The 18744-nt window shown below is 35.7% G+C and overlaps 1 protein-coding gene across 1 annotated transcript; it reads right to left on the bottom strand.

The window, feature by feature from the left end:
- Window positions 1-642: 642 nt before the first annotated feature.
- LOC133287415 (RNA-dependent RNA polymerase 6) lies at window positions 643-5873 on the bottom strand. Its single transcript, XM_061485018.1, has 3 exons — window positions 5742-5873; window positions 2238-4961; window positions 643-1796 (listed from the first exon to the last, which is right to left on the bottom strand). The coding sequence occupies exons 2-3, from the start codon at window positions 4947-4949 to the stop codon at window positions 903-905; spliced, it is 3606 nt and encodes a 1201-aa protein (XP_061341002.1). The 5' UTR covers window positions 4950-4961; window positions 5742-5873; the 3' UTR covers window positions 643-902.
- Window positions 5874-18744: the final 12871 nt, after the last annotated feature.

The following is an 18744-nucleotide window of genomic DNA, read 5'->3' on the forward strand; positions in this document are numbered from 1 at the left end:
GACAGTATCAAATTTTTATTAATTGACTTTTTTCAACTTAATAAATTAATTTTTAATTAGCAACTCAAGAAAATGGCGTTTTTAGATATATTTAACTAAAAAAAAGTAGACATGTTAAAATAAATCACAAATTAATACACATCAAATTATGTTATTATTATTATTGCTATATATATATATATATATATATATATATATATATATATATATATGAAGGCTTAAATTTGGATAATTTATTAAACAAACTAAAATCTTCAATTCATTTTTTAATTATAATTGAAATGGAAGTACTACTATAATGTGTTTTTCTTTACATAAAATAGAAAGAAAAAAAAATATTCATATGATATTAAACATAAAAGAATAGTTAAAATAAATACTGGCAAGTTACTTTTTCCAACTTTAATAAGTGATATATTGAGTTGTTCAGTAGTACTGAAAATATTTTCATCTTAAAGACATGGTGAATGGATAGAAAAAACTGGGTCAAGTGTGCAGTCTTGGTAGCCATTGGGGATGGAACTTAGTATCAAATGCTTTGGCCTTCGTAAAGAAGTTGTGTGCCACTAAGCTACAACGTAATTGGCATGGCAACTGTAACCTTACATATAGAATGTTCCACAAAATTATACCTTCTGTCGTCAAAATAACCACATGCACAACAAAGAAAAGTAGAAAATAGTGGCCAATACAAAATGTAACTGATTACAATATGAAGAAGTTTCAACAGCAAAGGCAACTCCTGGCTTGGGAACAGTAATTGGAGAAAAACCTAGTCACAAGCAAAGCAGTTTAACCGAACACCAAAAGAAAACCAATTTATCAAGGATATTAAACACAAGTTCATTGTCATATCTGAGAATGGCAGAGTGGCCTTGTAGCCGACACTAAGCACAATAGATTCATAACCTTTCAGACAGATACCTTGCCAGAGAATCAACTGGCTTAGTTGAATCAAATTTTCCAGATAGCCGATGCCTTACCTTTGTGCAGGCTAGGTAATCAACTGCAATCCAAGGAAAACTCAGCATCACCATGCTCCCCAAACTATCTGGCTCTTGGCTCTCTGGGGATTTAATTTGCAGATCAAGGGATTTTTTCACCCATTTAGGATGATATGTCACCTGATACCAGGCTGAAGCTTTCTGTTCATACAACAAATTTTTTTCTTCATCGGTTAATTCTCCTACATCTGAATTCAATTTCTCAAAAGTTTGCCTAAATTCTTTTTTCAGGGCACTATATGAGTGCTTGAGCCTTTCCTTAAGCTCCCCTTGCTTCCTACTGTTGTATTTTGGCATGGACCAGATCTGTCCAGTGACAACTTCTTCTTCTCTTTTCACTTTGTATTGGCCTAGTAATGCACTCAACTGGCCATCATAGGAGCACTTTTGTTCCCATGCATCAGCAATAAAATCAGCAGATCCCGAAACCTCGAGATCCATATCATAAGGTATATCACCTGTCCCGTATTTCAAATCAGCTGCATCAATATCTTCATCATAAGCATCTTTGATACGCCGGTAAAGTCTACCCAGGATTTTCTTGGACTTGTAAGACAGGTGCGGCTCTTTCCCTAAAAAGTCAGGGTACAGTTTTGGTTTCAGATGAGGAGGCATAGCGACCAGCTTCCCGGTCTTTGGAAAATCAACAGCAAGGGCTGCTAACTCAGCCAGCTTTATGCATTTCTCATCCAAGGCACCGTAGTCACTACAATCAGCATGTACCACATGTGCATTGCAGATTGCACCCAAATGCTCATTTACCATGTTTTTGACAAAAAATTCTATGATGTCCTGCAATGTGGAAGACAAAACAACTTTAAATTGCTGACTCATTTTCGTAACACATGGTCATCAAGAAAAATCACACCATATATGTGGTAGATCAAGATAAGTTCAAGGACAGCATGCAGGGTGTGTACATAAACATGTACAAGAGAACGCAGTTGCAACGTATACCTCAAACTCTATGATTGTTGGTGTAGAAATAGTTCCTATTATACTCAAAATTTATGTTTTATATCAGAAGAAATATCTCCCTAATATGAAATTTTATAACTTTTGGCAAGCCCTTCTAGTGAACATATCACGTGAATTCCTTCTAATCAAAGGCATGATGCTATCAATAATTCATGTGAAAAACAACAATCCTATTTTAATATTACCCTTGCACAGTACAAAGCATACAACTAGTTAACTGTGGAATTTCATAGATGACATTCAAAAAGCACATACCTTGATAGTGACTTGACGTGTCTGAAGTTTGCTTTCTTGAGGATCGTACTCCATAGGTATCCAGCTCCTCTTACTAGGAGGAATAAGATTTTCATCCCACGTGACAAAATATAGATCCCCATCAAGGTCACTTCCAGAAGCTTCATTTGTATGTGGTCTGTCACCCTTTTGAGGGAAAACAAGACAATCATATAAATGATGTAAATCAGGGGCATCAACTGCCTCCAAAACTCTTACATCTCCTGGGTGAAGACAAGGATTTTTGGCAATAACCACAAAACCTTTAACTACATGCAGATTCTTTGTCCCCGAAAATCTTGAGCCATGCTTTGAGAAACAATTTTCAAGAGAAGGAGAAGAAACTTGAACGAAGCACTGCCCTTGTTCAAGCACACCCAATTCATCAAACACACCCATCAACCATCGCCCAGATGATACAAAAATCCTAGACTTTTCTCTAAGGCCCCAAAGCTGCGCAGCACGTATAGAAGTTAACATTCCTCTAAGATGAGGTTCTTTTTGGGGACTGAAGCCACAACTTAACATTATTGCTGCAGCATTTCCATGCTCAGCACAAGATTTAGTGAGAACATCAAAAGCCACATCTGCATCCACAAGCATTTGATTTAACCTTGAAATCATTGCCTCCTGCATTTTCCAAAATATTTCATCAGCTACATCCAGTGCTGAAAGCAATGTTATAATCTGCCTGTTAAGAAAACCGGGCTGAAACCTTGTCCAAGCACAAATCTCCAAGGTAGTACTAGCAGATTGAAACTTATCCATACTAGGCCTCAAAGAAAGTCTAAACCCATCCCCTTTATCGGGCCAAGAGGCTACGACCCCTTTAAAACCAGCATATCTTATCTGGTAAGCAGAGGGTACATTATCCAATTTCAACTTTTCTGCAACTTCACCTGCAAGATCAGGAGTGATAATACCAATACCATCAGAGAAAACATACTTACTCCTCTTAACATCAGGTAGCATGGAGTTAACTTCATTTGCAGCAACTTCCACTGTTGCATAAGTAGACGAGAAGCATAGTCCCATCCTAGCAGCACATTTCGCAACATTCTTCTGACTAAACTTACCCATCCAATTTCTTATATTATCACATCTTATGTCGTTGCCTTCAGCAAAAAACCAAGCAGAACGATCTCTAAGTTGATTGGATGAAAAGGCTAAAAATGAATATTTTCGGTCACAAAAGTTAAATCCCTTTTCCAGGATAGTCTTCACCCTTTGATATATTTTTGTCTTCTGTGGAAAGGAGTTCGATGTGATTTCCTTCACTATTGGAGCAACATAATAGTTAAGAGCATTCACATTAATTGTTTGCATGCCTTCATCCATAAAGGTAACTCTCAAGAAACGATCTGAAACTTCTCTGAATCTCCTGAGAACCCTGTTGGACAATTCAACTTCTGGTGGTATACAATAGGCTTTTGTTGGAGTGATAACCAGTCTTCTAACCTCAACAATATCATCTAGCTGTTTAGAGCTCTGATAAAGTTTTGGGTTTCTGAGCAACCAATCTTGGACCATTTTTAGCCTCTTAACTGCATCAAACACTGGGCGCTTGTAAGAACATATGTGCCTCAGGGCGGCCACATTGACCACGTTAGGTTGATTTTTCAGCAATTCATAAAACCTATCCGACAATCTGTGCTGATTGAATATACCTTTGTGTATGATTGCATTAACCAAGAACATTATGTCAAAAGTAATGCCCTTATGAAAATGAATAAAGAAGAAAGGATCTGACTTTGGCACCCCAAAATCAGGTTCATCCAGTATCCTAAGCAGCCGTTTAAGTGGAACCACCTGCACTCTTTGACCATGCAGATAAAGCATAGCCCTCTTCAATTTTGCACCATAGCGAGGTGGGATTGAAATTCTATAAAAATTGCATCGACCAACGGCTCCACTAGGTGTAAAATCAGTGGTCCTAATCCAAGGATCATCATCATCCAGCAAATCAAATGGAACTAATTCTTCAATGTCATCATCTGCAGTTCTGTACCAAACCCAAGGTGATGAAGCTAGTTGTAATAAAACAACATGATAAGATGTATCATCATATCTCTTGATCTCATTTATGTCTCTAACCAAGAACCCAACCTGAATATCACACTTTATCACTGCTTTTTTTTTTTCTCCTTTGAATGAGAATGCAGTATCTCTACTGAAACAAAGCCTGCAGATGCCATCAAAAGGATCAACTAGAAAGTTTACCCCTTTATCAGGTCCTCTCCAAGCAACAAAAAAATCCTCTGGGTTAACCAAAGTCCCAATTTCAACAATTACATCGGACAGCTTAAAAGGAGTTGTAGTTCTCCTCCTTTGGTTCAGGAAGTATGGATTCTGAGGCCCACGGCTGACCTTTAATGTTTGATTCTTCCAAAATAGATTACAAGAACCCGAAGCATTGAGGGCCTCAGTTACATATTCCGGCATTGCAAAATGCACAAAGGCATGGGGCTCCACCTTCTTATAGTCATCTGTTCTCATAATCTGCGTAGTATCAATGATATCAAATTCTGGATAAGACTCTGGAGGGGTCCAAGAAGTTTTCAACCGACACCTGTCTACAAGTCCAATTTTATCTTCCAAGTATTTCACGAGATCACTTGCTTTGACCTCACTGTCAAATCCACCAATGCTAACTTGAGTAACCACAGTATCCTTTTCACTTCTTTCCAAGTCCATGTTCTCAAAAGTCTGCAAATTCGAAAGCACACATTTTTCAGGTTAGATTAGCCTTTGTGATTGCCACCATAAATCAATACTCAGGAACAAAAACTGGGTGTGCAAAAGGGAAACCTTTCAAAAACAAAAAAAATCATCTGATGAACTTGCAAAATGGAGGATTTAGAAGCAGAAAGAGGATAACTGACAGTATCATCAATTCTAGAAATCTTATATATTAACTTTGGGTACAAAACTACATGTAAAGGAAACTCAATAAATCATTTAGCAAATATAGCAAAATTAAAAACGAATATTGAAAGAAAAAGACACAAGGAGACAGACAAACACGCAGAGAAATGAATTTAAATTCTGAACATGGTTTTACATATTCAACAAAATAATGAGGAACAACTCTGCAAACTGATTTGCTTCTTCACGTTTTCTTGGCAACCGAATTGCCTCTGAACCTACATCCAATGATTAAAATAGGGAATAACCAAAATACATATCCAAGCATTTTAAAATACCCACATTTCAAAACACAACCAAGTGCCAAATTTCACAAAAGAAACCCCACCTCCCGGAAAAAGCAGAACAAGAACAAGATCAAGAACCGCAACCCATTACGAATAATGAATGCCAAATGCTTATCCACTAACCAAACTCAACGCAAGATACCATCTTGATCAAATCATGAAATTACTCACCCCATGTATCAGCAACTGCACAGTCCCACTATCCCCTTTGATAGAAAAATGTATAATAAATTCAAATTAATATGGAAATTAGAGGGAGAAAATAGAAACTTACCTAACTGGTTGTATATGTGAAAATTGGAAGGTGGGAAGGAATTGTGATAGTGTGCAAGATAAAGATTTTTGGGGGGTTGACGGGTCAAGACTCAAAGTCTAGTCTGATTCAGTTTCTGTTGCCTTCTCGACTAAGTTCACAACAAACAACAAAAACAGTGTGAGTTGCACCAAAAATAGTGTGACTTTGTCGCTATTTCCTCAACCCCTTGCTTTTTACCGCTTTGGTATTTGCTTTTCCACTCGCCCATCATGTTACTCTTACATTATCATCATTATCAGAATTTGGGGTTTGAGAAAAAATTAATGAAAAATAAATAAATAGAAACTTGACTTTTAGGGGTTTGGTTGACCAGAAATTTTTTTTATCCGAGAATCACGATTTCTAGGAATATGATGAAAAAATAAGTTTTCTAGGAATGTTATCAAAAAGTTATTTGGTAGACTAACATATTTTCGGGAATATCGGGTTAATTTTCTTTTTTTTTGGAGTTACCCAACCCTAATTATCTCTTTGAGACGAGTTGGCTCCCTTCGGTATCCCCCGAGCTTCGACTCTTTAAGCCGGCTATGGGACTAATCCGGAGTGCGGGGGAACAGTGATGGCTAAAGGTTCAGCCTCTTCCCCAAGAATGCATTCAGCGGGAATCGAACACATATTCAACCCCACTAACTCAGCGTCAAGTTACCAACTGAGCTGCACCCATTGCCGTAGAAATCCTAGAATACCACCTTTTGAATGGTATTCTTGGATGGTTTTTTTAAAAAAAATTATACACAAAATAAAATCCCGAAAAAATCAGATTCTCGGAAAAATTTTAAAAAGCATGTACCAAACGATGCATTCTTATTTACCCAATCAAGAAATCCCGAGAAAACAAAAAAAATCCTGGTACCAAACAGCCGTTACTAGTTGCACCAAAATATCTAGTTGAGTAACCACTAAAAAAAAAAAAAATCTTTGTTTTTATTGTGTGTTAATTAATAGTTAAAAGTTTGTTTAACCATGCATCATTTTTTTAGTTCATGTGTGAAGAAAAAGTTATGTCAATAAAATTATAAAAATTACTTAAAACTAATAATGATCGGGTCAGCTGCACTTTTAGAAAAAAGAATATTAAAGTTATAAAAAATAAAGACATTAATTTTACTTCTTTTTAGTTTTAAATTTTTTATACTATTATTGAATAAACATTTTGAATAGAACAGTAATATATTATTTAATAAATTAATTATAATAACTAGCATTTTTATAGGTATTATTACACGACCCTTAATTCACATGTTTTATTTTAGTTAAGATGATAGTAATAGGAAAAAGTGTTTATCTTATTATGGGATAAAATTATCTTAATCAATCCCAAGACTATATCGTTTGGGGATTTGAAAGAAATTTTTTTAAGGTATTTTAATATTTTTTTTCATTTGTATCATTTTTGTAAGGGGTTTATATTTGTTATTTAACATGACACAACAAACTTTCCTGCTCACACAACATTTTGTGGGGCCCACACTTTTGAAAAAAAGAAAATTACGACACGCAAAACGAATCTCTATAATGTTACAGAATTACTTTTCCTACAACATAACTCTTATAAAATCCTTCTTTTAAATTTTAAAATGATATTATTTTGGAGTTGAATAAAATAAATTTTTATTTATGATAGGAGAAAGATTAATCCCTCTTAACAATAATAGGGAATTTGCAAAGTTTTATAAAATAAAAATGTTATTACAGATTGAGAAGTTGATAATCATTTCAAAGTAGTTACAATTGCAAAATAAAAAACTTTATTTCGTTCTAAATGTGACTTTCATTAAATCGTGATGGTATTTTGATAAAAACAGATTGTAATCAAATGAAAAATACATTCTTTTTGTATTAAATAATACAGATATATGCATTATAACTTCAAAAGCAACGAAATAAGTGCCGGTATTTACAAAAAAAAAAAAAAATAAGTGCCGGTGATAGTGATTAAAGGTGAGAATCTCAAGATTGAAAGTTCATAATTGGAAAAGTATTATTACAGCGATATTTGACATTCACTACACCTGAATCAAATTGCAAAACTAATATATATCAACATCAACAACACTTTTATTCTAAATTAATTAGAGTCGGTGGTAGATGAACCCAAATGAAAGATACAAAAAGATTGAAAAAAGAAACATAAAAGTAAAAATAAAAATAAATAAATATAATAGGAATAATATATATATATATATATATATATATATATATATATATATAAAAGTAAAAGTAAAAAAAAAAAAGGGAAAAGAAGAAGAGGGGAAACGAAGAGAAAAAAGACTAAAAAGGGACCATCTGGAACATAAGAATAACAACGGGTCTAACCCTTCACCATGCTTATAGCTTTTCTCCATTTCGTTCTAAGGCATACTGTCAGCAAATCTATATCCCACTCCATTAAATCTTGTTTTACTACCTTCCCCCAAGTAAGTTTCGGTCTACCTCTACCTCTTTTCGTGTTGAGCTCTTGGTAACAAACTTTTGTTCTTACGGGAGCATCCAGAGGCCTTCTCATTACGTGCCTAAACCACCTCAATCTATGTTCTCTCATCTTCTCAGCCACCGGTAGTACTTCTACCTTTCGTCGAATATCTTCATCTCTTATTTTATCCAACCTCTTATAACCACACATCCACCTTAACATCCTCATCTCTGCTACTCCCATTTTATGCTAATGTTGCCTATGTGCTGGCCATCATTCAGCTCCATATAGCATTGCAGGTCTTACTGCTCTTTTATAGAAATTTCCTTTTAACTTAAGGTGGATTTTGCGATCACACAAAAACCCAGATGCACTGCGTCATTTCATCCACCTTGCTCTGATTCTATGATTTACATCCTCATCAATCTCTCCACCTTTTTGCAAAATGGAGCTCAGGTATTTAAAAGCGTCTTTCTTGGGTACCTCTTGATCACTTAGATGCACGGGATCTTGGTCTACATCTCTTACCAGAGAAAACTCACACTTCAGATACTCAGTCTTGCTTCGACTTAATGTGAATCCTTTAGATTCCAATGTGCTTCTCCACAATTCAAGTTTTCTATTAACACCATCCTTGCTCTCATCAATAAGCACAATATCGTCTGCAAAAAGCATACACCATGGCTCTTCCTCTTGAATATCTTTTGTTAGTTCATCCATAACTAAGGCAAAAAGATAAAGACTTAGGCAAAGTAATGTATATATTTAAAAAAAAAAAAAAAACTTCAAAAGTTAAGCTTTTTAATAATAGAGTAAATATTCTTTTTCGTCCCTAACAATATTCACGAGGCACATTTTAGTCTCCAACAATAAAAAAGTCTCAGTTTAGTCCCTAATATTTGAAAAAAAGAGCCACGTTTATCTTTCCGTTAGTTGGCATCTGACGGCCCAACTAACGGAGCACAGCTGGACCGTTAGTTAGCTGAGTCACTAACGTCACCAGCCACATGGAGGAGATAGGAACGACGTCGTTGTGTTATATGCGAAGGCCCTCAGATGTAACTAGAAGCGGACGACGTCGTTTCTTTAAAGGAGACTTCTTCAACGTTGGTGTTAACTCAGTTGACACACTCAGACAACAAGTTACTTGTCAATACCCACCATTTCCTCTGGTCGTGAACTTCATTTTCGGTGAAGGTTGGCAGTCACGGTGGTTTGTTAGTGCACGTCTCGTCTGCAGTTGCAACTATTTGGAAGTAGTGTGGTTTTTGGTGAAGATTGTTAAAACTGTTGTGAGTGTGGTGACATTTCTGCAAGGTACGTGAGAGAAATCATTTCTTTATTATTTGTGGTCCCCCTACCCTTTTTCGTCATTGTTTTTGCATATTATTGTGGTCCCCCATGTGCGGTTTAGGGAAAGAGATTGTTAGGGTTTTATTTTCTGGTCTCCTTTGGTATTTTATATTTGCAACTTGTTGCATATGGTCCCCTTGTCGTTATTTAAATTGCTATGTGTAATGATTAGTGGACCCAAGTTTTTAGCAATGGAGCCTATGATAAAAAATCTGTGACTGGTAGTATTGTAATATTGATAATACATGATTGGTTATATGATACTGTAAAATAATATTATGGTAGTGTAAAAAATGATTGCAGTTTTGTTTTCTATACAGATGGATGAATATATAGTCATAAGATATCATCGTGGGGGTGTTTTGGTTAGGAATGATGAAGGGAAGCTTACTTATGTAAATGGAAGAGTGGATGATTTACCTGAAATGGATGCAAACTATGTAAACCTTCGTGACCTTGAAGCTCTGTTCAAGGGGTATGGTTACCAAAAATGTAGGCAGATGTGGTGGTTTTAATGCTACTGAGAGTGATTTAGAGGTTAGGTTATATCTTCTTGAAAAGGATTCAGATGTTTTGCAAATGGTCAAGGCTGCCTTAAGTAATGGGAATAAAATAGACATATATTTTAAAGATTGCATTGCAGTTCCTGACTTTTTGGCTGGTCCTGCAGAAGGGAGTGACGGGGTTGTACCTCAAAGTGCTGATGAGGAGGGGGTATTAGGTGATTTAGTTGGCAGTTCGTGTGACTTCCATATGGCTTCTGCTGATGAATATGAAGAGGGGGAGGGCAATGGACTGTCAAGTGATTCATATAACAGTGTAGAAGATGAGCCATGTAAGCCTCCTCCACCGGGTGTTGATGACGAAACAGAGGATGAACTGGATGAAGAGGTTGAGCCACTTATTTCATTGAAAACAAAGAGAAAGGAAAGAAGAAGAAAAAAGACAGTTAACAAGAGTGACATGGAAGAAAACTTGGAAGAGGATGAGCAGAATATGTCATTTGAAGAGCAAGGCTATGGTTACAATTCTGAAGAACTGAAGACTCCTCCTTCAAGTGGGGATGAGGAGGTTGAAAGGGCTGTGCTTCCGAAGTTTAATGAGGAGAATACTTTTGGTCATGTACAGCTTGAGCTTGGAATGGAGTTTGTCAGTTTATAGCACTTTAAACATGGTGTGAAAGACTACAATATAAGTCTTGGGAGGCAATTTAAGTGGGTTAAGAATGACAAGGTAAGAGCAAGGGCCAAATGCTCGAATGAAGACTGTGAGTGGATGATGTATTGTGCCTGGAATAACAAATTCAATAGTTTCCAAGTTAAGACATTCAATGATAACCATTCCTGCTGCAGAATTTTCAAAAATAAAAAGGCCAGCAGGGATTGAGTTGCTGCAAAGTTGGAGAAAAGGCTGGTCACACAGCCCAACATGACAAGGGTCGGAGCTTATGAGCATTAAAAAGAGGAGTACAAGGTCCATGTGCATCTCAAGAAAGTGACGAAAGCACTACGTAAAGCCAAGGGTAGAATAGAAGGAAATGAGAATGAACAGTATGGCAAGTTAAGCGACTACCTGGCTGAGATTTTAAGGAGCAATCCTGGCTCCACTTGCCAGATGCAAGTAATACCACAGCCAGTACCTAATAGCCCACCTATTTTTTCTAAACTGTATATATGTCTTGATGCCTACAAGAAAGGATTCAAAGTTGGTTGTAGGCCATTGATTGCCTGGATGGTTGTTTCTTAAAAGGATACTATGGGGGACAGCTCTTGAATGCAGTGGGAGAGGATGCAAACAAGAGCTTTTATGTTATTTCTTTTGCAGTGGTTGACAGTGAGACTAAAGAAAATTGGAAGTGGTTTCTGAACTTATTACAATGGGACATTGGCAGCCATGTAGTACATGGGTGGAACTTCATTTCTGATAAGCAAAAGGTATGTTTATTTCAAATTTCTTTTCGTTTTATATGGGTAATATATAACCTGTAGATTGGTAGACATGTGTAATGATTTGATACCAGTTCACTTCCGTTAGTTTGTTGATGCTTCATATATGAATGCAGGGTTTGATACCAGTATTACAAGAGGTCATGCCCGGTGCCCATCACAGGTTTAGTGTGCAGCATGTCTGGAAGAATTTCATTAAGCAATGGAAGGACAAGGCCATTAGGGGAATAGTATGGGAGGCTGCATGATGCACTATTGTGCCCCAATTCCAAAGAACTATGCAGAAATTGAAAGATTTGAATGAAGATTCTTGGATATACCTACACAAGATTGACCCCTCATGCTGGGTCAAGGCCTATTTTAGTCACTGGCCCAAGTGTGACAACATAACCAACAACATGGCTGGGGTTTGGAATGCAAAAATTGTTGGATACAGGTCCAAGCCCATAATCAATCTATGTGAAGAACTTAGGTTCTATATCATGAGGAGGGTGGTTGCACATCAAATAATTATTGGAACAGTTAGGGGTAAAATTGCCCCAGCCCAACAGAAGAAGCTGGATCAATTGAAGGTCCTAAGCAATTCCTGGACCCCAACATGGACAGGAAATTTGGAGCAAGATCTATACGAAGTGACTGGAAAGGGTGAAAGGGTTGGAGTCAATTTAACCTATAAGACATGTGCATGTAATCTGTGGCAGCTAATTGGATTGCCATGTGAGCATGCAATCGTTGCAATATGTCACAAGAATGAACCACCAAAGCTGTATGTCCATCAATGGCTGACAGTGGATGCTTTGCATGCCACTTATGCACACACCTTGAACCCTGTCAATTCTGATAAGTATTGGCCTGCATCAACTGAGCCTAAACCCATTCCTCCACCACTCAAAAGGCCAATTGGTCGTTCCAAAAAACATAGAAAGAAGGATCCAAGTGAGGAGCATGACAGCAAAACCAAAAAATTAAAAAGGACATATGCTGCAAAGTGTGCTAAATGTGGACAGTCTGGTCACTATGCAAAGACCTGTAAGGGACCAGTTGCAAGGAAGAAAGGGAAGAGAGCAGCACCACCTTCAAATCCAGTTAATGTCAACATACCATCAAGACCTGAAGAGGAGCTCCCTCTGAGTCAAGGAGGACCTTCTGTAATATCAAGACAGTCCCAGGCAGCTGAGGAATTCATTAGGGGCAACAACCCACCACCTACTGCCCCACCACCGCAAGAAGTTTTGTCAACTGAAACTCTCATTGCAACAAGCAGTGGCACAAGGAGAAGGCTAATGACCTTCATGACCACACCTGGGTTTAGGCCACCAAGGCCAGCTTGAATGAAGTTCATCAGTTGTAGGTCCAGTGTTTTTTGTATAGGGGTTCAATGTTTTTTGTATAGGCAACACTGGTATCTTTGGCCATTTTTTTGAATTGTTGGCAAGTTCAGTTGTACCCCCATATTTTTTTGTATTTAAGGCCTTTAGGTGAACTACTTGTTTGAAGGATTGGTTTAACTATTTTTGTAAATGGCTACATTAAATCTGATTTATCATCCTTTGTCAATTGATTTCTTAACCTTTGTTTGACTACTTTAACTGTTCCAATTTATTCCATTTATTTGCTGCAATTTGTCAGTTATGTAGTACTGATTTATTAACCTTGGTCACCTGCTTTTTTTGCTGCAATATGTCTCTGTATACATTTGTGGATAAATGGTGTGATCCAATGATGTCATAAGTTACAGTGGAGCTTTGAAATGTTTGTGGTTGGTGTTTGCTGGTTTCAGTTACATATATGGATACATTTTGCTGCAATTTGTGCATTCCATTGCTGCAATATGTTGTGTTACTGGCAATACCTTTTTCTACTAAACAACTTATGCCCATTTTTTAAGTGTCAGGGACCAATTAGGGCCCTGATACAAATTGTCAGGGACCAAATAGTTAAGACTGTTTGGTTATTTTGTTAGGTATCCAAAAATAGAGGTGGCAATATGGGTTGAGCCCGGCCCGCCAACCCGCCAAAACGGGACGGGTTGGGTTGAGGTTTTCGACCCACCAACCCACCTCAACCCACCCCGCCTAGAAGTTGGTCAAAACGGGTTCAACTCGCCGAGGGGCAGGTTGACCCGTCGGGTTATAATTTATTTTATTTTATTTTTTTACAATTAGGTAATATTTCATTAGTTCTTAAATTTTTGTGATATCCAAATTTTGTTTTTATCTTAGTACTTCCTAGAAAAAATAAAGAATAACAATTTTATTTATGACAAATGTTATCTATATATAAATTCCTAAAGAATGTTTGACAAATATTAATATACATTTAATATTGAGACTAAAAAAATATAGAGAAGTGTGAAATAAAATAAAATAATATTAAAAAATTTCAAAAAATATAATTTATTTTTGAATTTTAATTAATTTTTTTAATTGGCGGGTTGGTGGGTTGACCCGCCAACCCACCATAAAACGGGGTGAGTTCATTTTTCCAACCCATATTTTTTGGCGAGTCAACCCGTCCCGCCCCGTTTTTGGCAGATTGGTGGCGGGGCGGGATGGGTCAGGGCGGGTCAACCCAAATTGCCACCCCTACCCAAAACAATTCCTAAAGTCACTTTTTCGAGCACATATAATTAGTACATGCCCATTTTTTTGCAGATAAAAGGGTTATGCCCCATTATGGCCCTCGTGGTTTTGGCAAGATTCACAAATGTAATGTCCAACATGGAACTTTTGTTACAACAATTTCTTGATTTAGGCATATACATCTGATCACATTGTGGTTTGTGATACAATGCAGCAAAGTGACACATTCATTCCATGCCTAAGTATGCAGTATACCATATTACAACAAAAATAGCATTGACATGGCATTGGATAGACAAATATATGATGCTATCAGATATAAAGGAATACATTGAAAGCTTCTTTATTAATCATCGAGAAATATATGATGCAAACAGATTCATTGAAGGAAAACAGAATAGGCCTTATATAATAAAAGCTTCTTCGTTAATTTGGATAACAAGAGTACTGAGTACTCATTACACTTCATTGAAGGAAAAATACATTGGGGTCATTTGTTTTGACTGTTACCACACTAACAACAAACATACACATGATGATCATACCTACACAAGCAGCAGCTAAGACCCTAGCTGACCTACCAACATTCTTAATTTGTTTGTCCATCCTATCTAACTCCTCCACCATCTTCAGGTATAGATCATTCAGCTTTCTTTCCTGCTCATTAAGCTTCAGTCCTTGCTCACTAATCTTCACATCTTGCTCTCTCATCATCATGTCCATATACTTCAACTTGAAATTAATTTCAGCAACATCCAACTCCACATTGTGAATTCTTCCATCTTCCAGCTCCATCTGATCATTACAGACGTCATCTACCCATCTAAAAAAATCACAAAATGACTTCTTCTCCTGCCAAAATAACAAACCACGATTAGCAAGTGTTTCAACTTAATGAAGGGGCAAATTACACATGTATACCTCGAAATTAGGGCACCCAAGGAAAGCCCTGTTTGAGTTTCTCTCAGTTTTAGAGGTATACACAATACTTTGTGTCCCTCATCTGCACCTACGACTGACGGTCCTTGTCAGTGTTCTTCCCCCTATTGAAGTACTACCACTTGATCACCCTATGCCAGGAGAAAGACTCATCTTCTTCTACGCCCTAGCAAATCCGGTAGAGGTCTTCTACTGTCGTCGATTTTCAGTCATCAACGTCCGGAGAATTTGGGGGATTTTTCTGTTTAGGGTTCATTTGATCAATTTGGGAGATTTTTCTGTTTAGGGTTCATTTGAGCAATTTGGGGGATTTTTGTGTTTAGGGTTCATTTGAGCAATTTTTCTGTTTAGATGCATGTCATTCACAAAACATCGTCATCTTTTCTTCCACGGTGTACCACATCCAAGCCGCGTCAGCAAACTAACGTGCCAAATGGGCACCGTTAGTTGGGCCGTTAGGTGGGAGTTAACAGAAGGATCAACGTGCCCCATTTTTTGTTATTTCAGGGACCAATTTGTCTATTTTTTATTGCTAGGGACTGAAAAGTGCTTCGTGGATATTGCCAGGGACTAAAAATGGTATTTACTCATGATAATACATTACATACAAACAATTTAATGATAATATAAATATCTTTCATATAAATAAAGGATTTACTTGTCCTTTTAAAGAACATAGAGTTATGTTATGTTAAATGAGAGAATAACACAAACAATGAAAATTACACGGAGAGAAAACGAGTATTTATTTAAAAATTTAAAATTTAAATAAAAATAGTAGGTTGTGTCTTTCTCTCAATTAAAATGACACAATTATATACCGTTTAAAACGATAAATATTTTCCCATAAATAAAACATTTAATTTTAGGAAAAAATATTTTGACTTTTGTTGCAGAAAAATATTTTATGGCACACTCACATAAAAATGTGTTGATCTCATTATAAAGGGAACTCGAAAAAAAGATTATAAGAACCTACTTATTTTTATGTGAGTATGGTAGAAAAAAATTCTAAAAAAAAGAACATTGAGCCCTTAATTTTAATAATTTATTATTGTAAAAAAATTACACTAATACTTAATCATGTATTATATTATTAAAAAATATTTATTCTTACAACAACTTTAAGTGTATCGTTTTTTAATAACTTGACAATATATTATTATATTATTAAATAGTTTATAAATGAGAAATACTTTTCTTATGTTGTAGGAAAATAGTTACCTTATGTTGTTGAAATAAAATTAGAAGTGCAACCCACAAGTAAGAAGAGAGAAAAAAAGAGTGGTAGGACTCATCCCTCTTTTGTGTGTGTAAAAAATTTGTTTCTCTTATGTAAAATGATATAAATATAACCCTTTAGAAATATGGAAAAAATGTGTGTCGTTTTAAAGGATTGTAACAATCCAAAATTTATTTCAAAATAAAAAAAATATAGAGTCACCACATATTTTATTTAATTTGGAAAAATTGAAAAACTTTTTATTTTTGCAAAATTGATCTTTGAATCAATGTCTGATTATGTACAGGAAATAGTGGAAACTTAATCCCACTGTATTTCTAACACATCCGTTTTAAAAAAGGTTAGAGTAAATACGTTTTGGGTCGCCAAGAAAAAACACAGAATCCATTTTAATCCCTTACGAAAAAAAAGTTGACTTGTGGTCCATATGAAGTTTCAATTCTTTGAAATTGTGGTCTCTCCAAAACTTAAAGAAAACTCACATTAGTTCCTCAAAAAGGACTAATATCAATACTTTTTTTTAAGGGATTAAAATAGATTCCTATTTTTTGTTGAGGATCCAAAAGGGTATTTATTGAAAAGGTTACTTTAAATTAGTTGTGCAGATTTTTAATAACTTTAGAGTATTTGTTTAACCTAAACAAAACAAGATGGAAAATAAAATTATTTACAAGAAATGAAAAGGAACTTTTAAAAGGTTTATTTTGAGCTTGACAGAGAAATTATGCTCTGACGTATCCTCTGCTGCACTGAGAAACTCAAAGTTACGTCGTTATGTAGAAAATATTTGTTTGTTGGTTGATTTTAATTTTTGAAAGTAACTCACAAATGCACAAGGTATAAGATAACATAGTATATATATATATATATATATATATATATATATATATATATATATATATATATATATATATATCCTTACGAAGCATATGACAATTGAGGGTGGTCAACCACACAATCAACCTTGTACATCTCACGTGAATTAATGTAAGTTTAAAACAAAATTATTAAAATGTATCTTGATTATAAATAAATTGATAAGGATTCTCTTTTGAAATTAAATCAACATTACGCGAGTCCAAGATAGCAAGACTATACTAAGGCTCTTACGAATGGACAACGCTGGAAGATGGCAAACCATACACGTGAGAGTTTCATGTATTATCCAAAAAAATTTACTTGGTACAACACTTAATGCCTATTTAAAATGTTTTAGTTTTAGATTCTTTTCTCCTTAAAAACATAAGCTTAATTAAACATAATTTTATAAAAGCTCTTATTATAAAAAAAGAATCTTTTATAATGAAAAAAAAGTTAAAAGCTACAAACTTTTGGGAGGAGATTTTTTTTTTTAAAGATGTATGTCATCTTTTTGGAGTCCTCATAATTATTTTATAATTTTATCTTTATTTTAAATTTGTATTTATAAATTTTATTGTTAAGACCCATTTGCAAGGTGTGGGACTTGGAGTCTCACATTGGTTGTATGGGCAATTAATGTGAGGTTTATAAGGTCTTGGACACTCCCACCCTTTGAGCTAGCTTTTGGGGTGGTGCACCTCAAGGTTCTTATCAAATGGTATCAGAGCCTTTCACTATGTCTCTCGGTTGCAATTGAGCGGCGCGGGTGGTGACGCCGGCATTGCAGTGTTCACCCGGGGTTAGTAAAAGACTAGCGCAAAGCTAGCCCGCGTGGGCGCCGGGACTGCGGAGCATGGTGGAATGTTAGGACCCATTTGCAAGGTATGGGACTTGGAGTCCCACATTGGTTGTATGGGCAACTAATGTGGGGTTTATAAGGCCTTGGGCACTTTCACCCTTTGAGCTAGCTTTTGGGGTGATGCACCTCAAGGTTCTTATCAAATAAGCTGGCACGTACAAAGGTTTTTCTTGGGTTTTCTTACCTATCTTGGCTATTTTTGTAACACAAGGATGGCAAAACAAAGAGAAAGAAAAAATTGTGGTTTTACTGAGGAAGCCCTGACCTCTTGCTTGCACACAGTGCCAAACTAATATTTTCAACTGATATGTTTTATTAATCAAAACTCTAATTAAATAGACAATTACACATGAAAGCCATAATGCATGAAAATTGGAACCACCTAAAACTACCTCTACCCACTTTGCTAGGCTTTGGAAACTACCAAGACTTATTCAAATACTAGTCTAGTAACTAATTAGCAACAATAACGAAATAATAAAATAAAACAAAATAAAACTAAAAAATTCGTAAGATTTATTCTTTACCCTAGTGATTTACTCTGACAAATCATTTCATCTTCTCCCTTTGAAACCTCATAATAGTTTTGTATAATCACTAAAGAGCTTTTATCTTTATTTTTGAAACTCTTTTTTTTAACTTTATCTTAAAAAAAAAGTTGCGCCAAACATGCTCTTAAAAAGGTTGGGAATTTGACAACTTAAATATATAATTAACATGAATTAGTATTTGCTTGAACTAAAAGACCATAGGTAGGATATTCAA

This window comes from Gastrolobium bilobum, unplaced genomic scaffold (genome assembly GCF_033153095.1).
Source record: "Gastrolobium bilobum isolate Gb01-03AN ecotype WA unplaced genomic scaffold, APGP_CSIRO_Gbil_v1 utg647, whole genome shotgun sequence".
NCBI classification, from domain to species: Eukaryota; Viridiplantae; Streptophyta; class Magnoliopsida; order Fabales; family Fabaceae; genus Gastrolobium; species Gastrolobium bilobum.

Excerpts from the sequence above, each read along its gene's own strand:
- LOC133287415 (XM_061485018.1), bottom strand. The coding sequence starts at position 4,949 with ATGGACTTGGAAAGAAGTGAAAAGGATACTGTGGTTACTCAAGTTAGC. Across the intron at positions 1,797-2,237 it reads CACGTCAAGTCACTATCAAG|GACATCATAGAATTTTTTGT; the intron begins GTATGTGCTTTT and ends TCCACATTGCAG.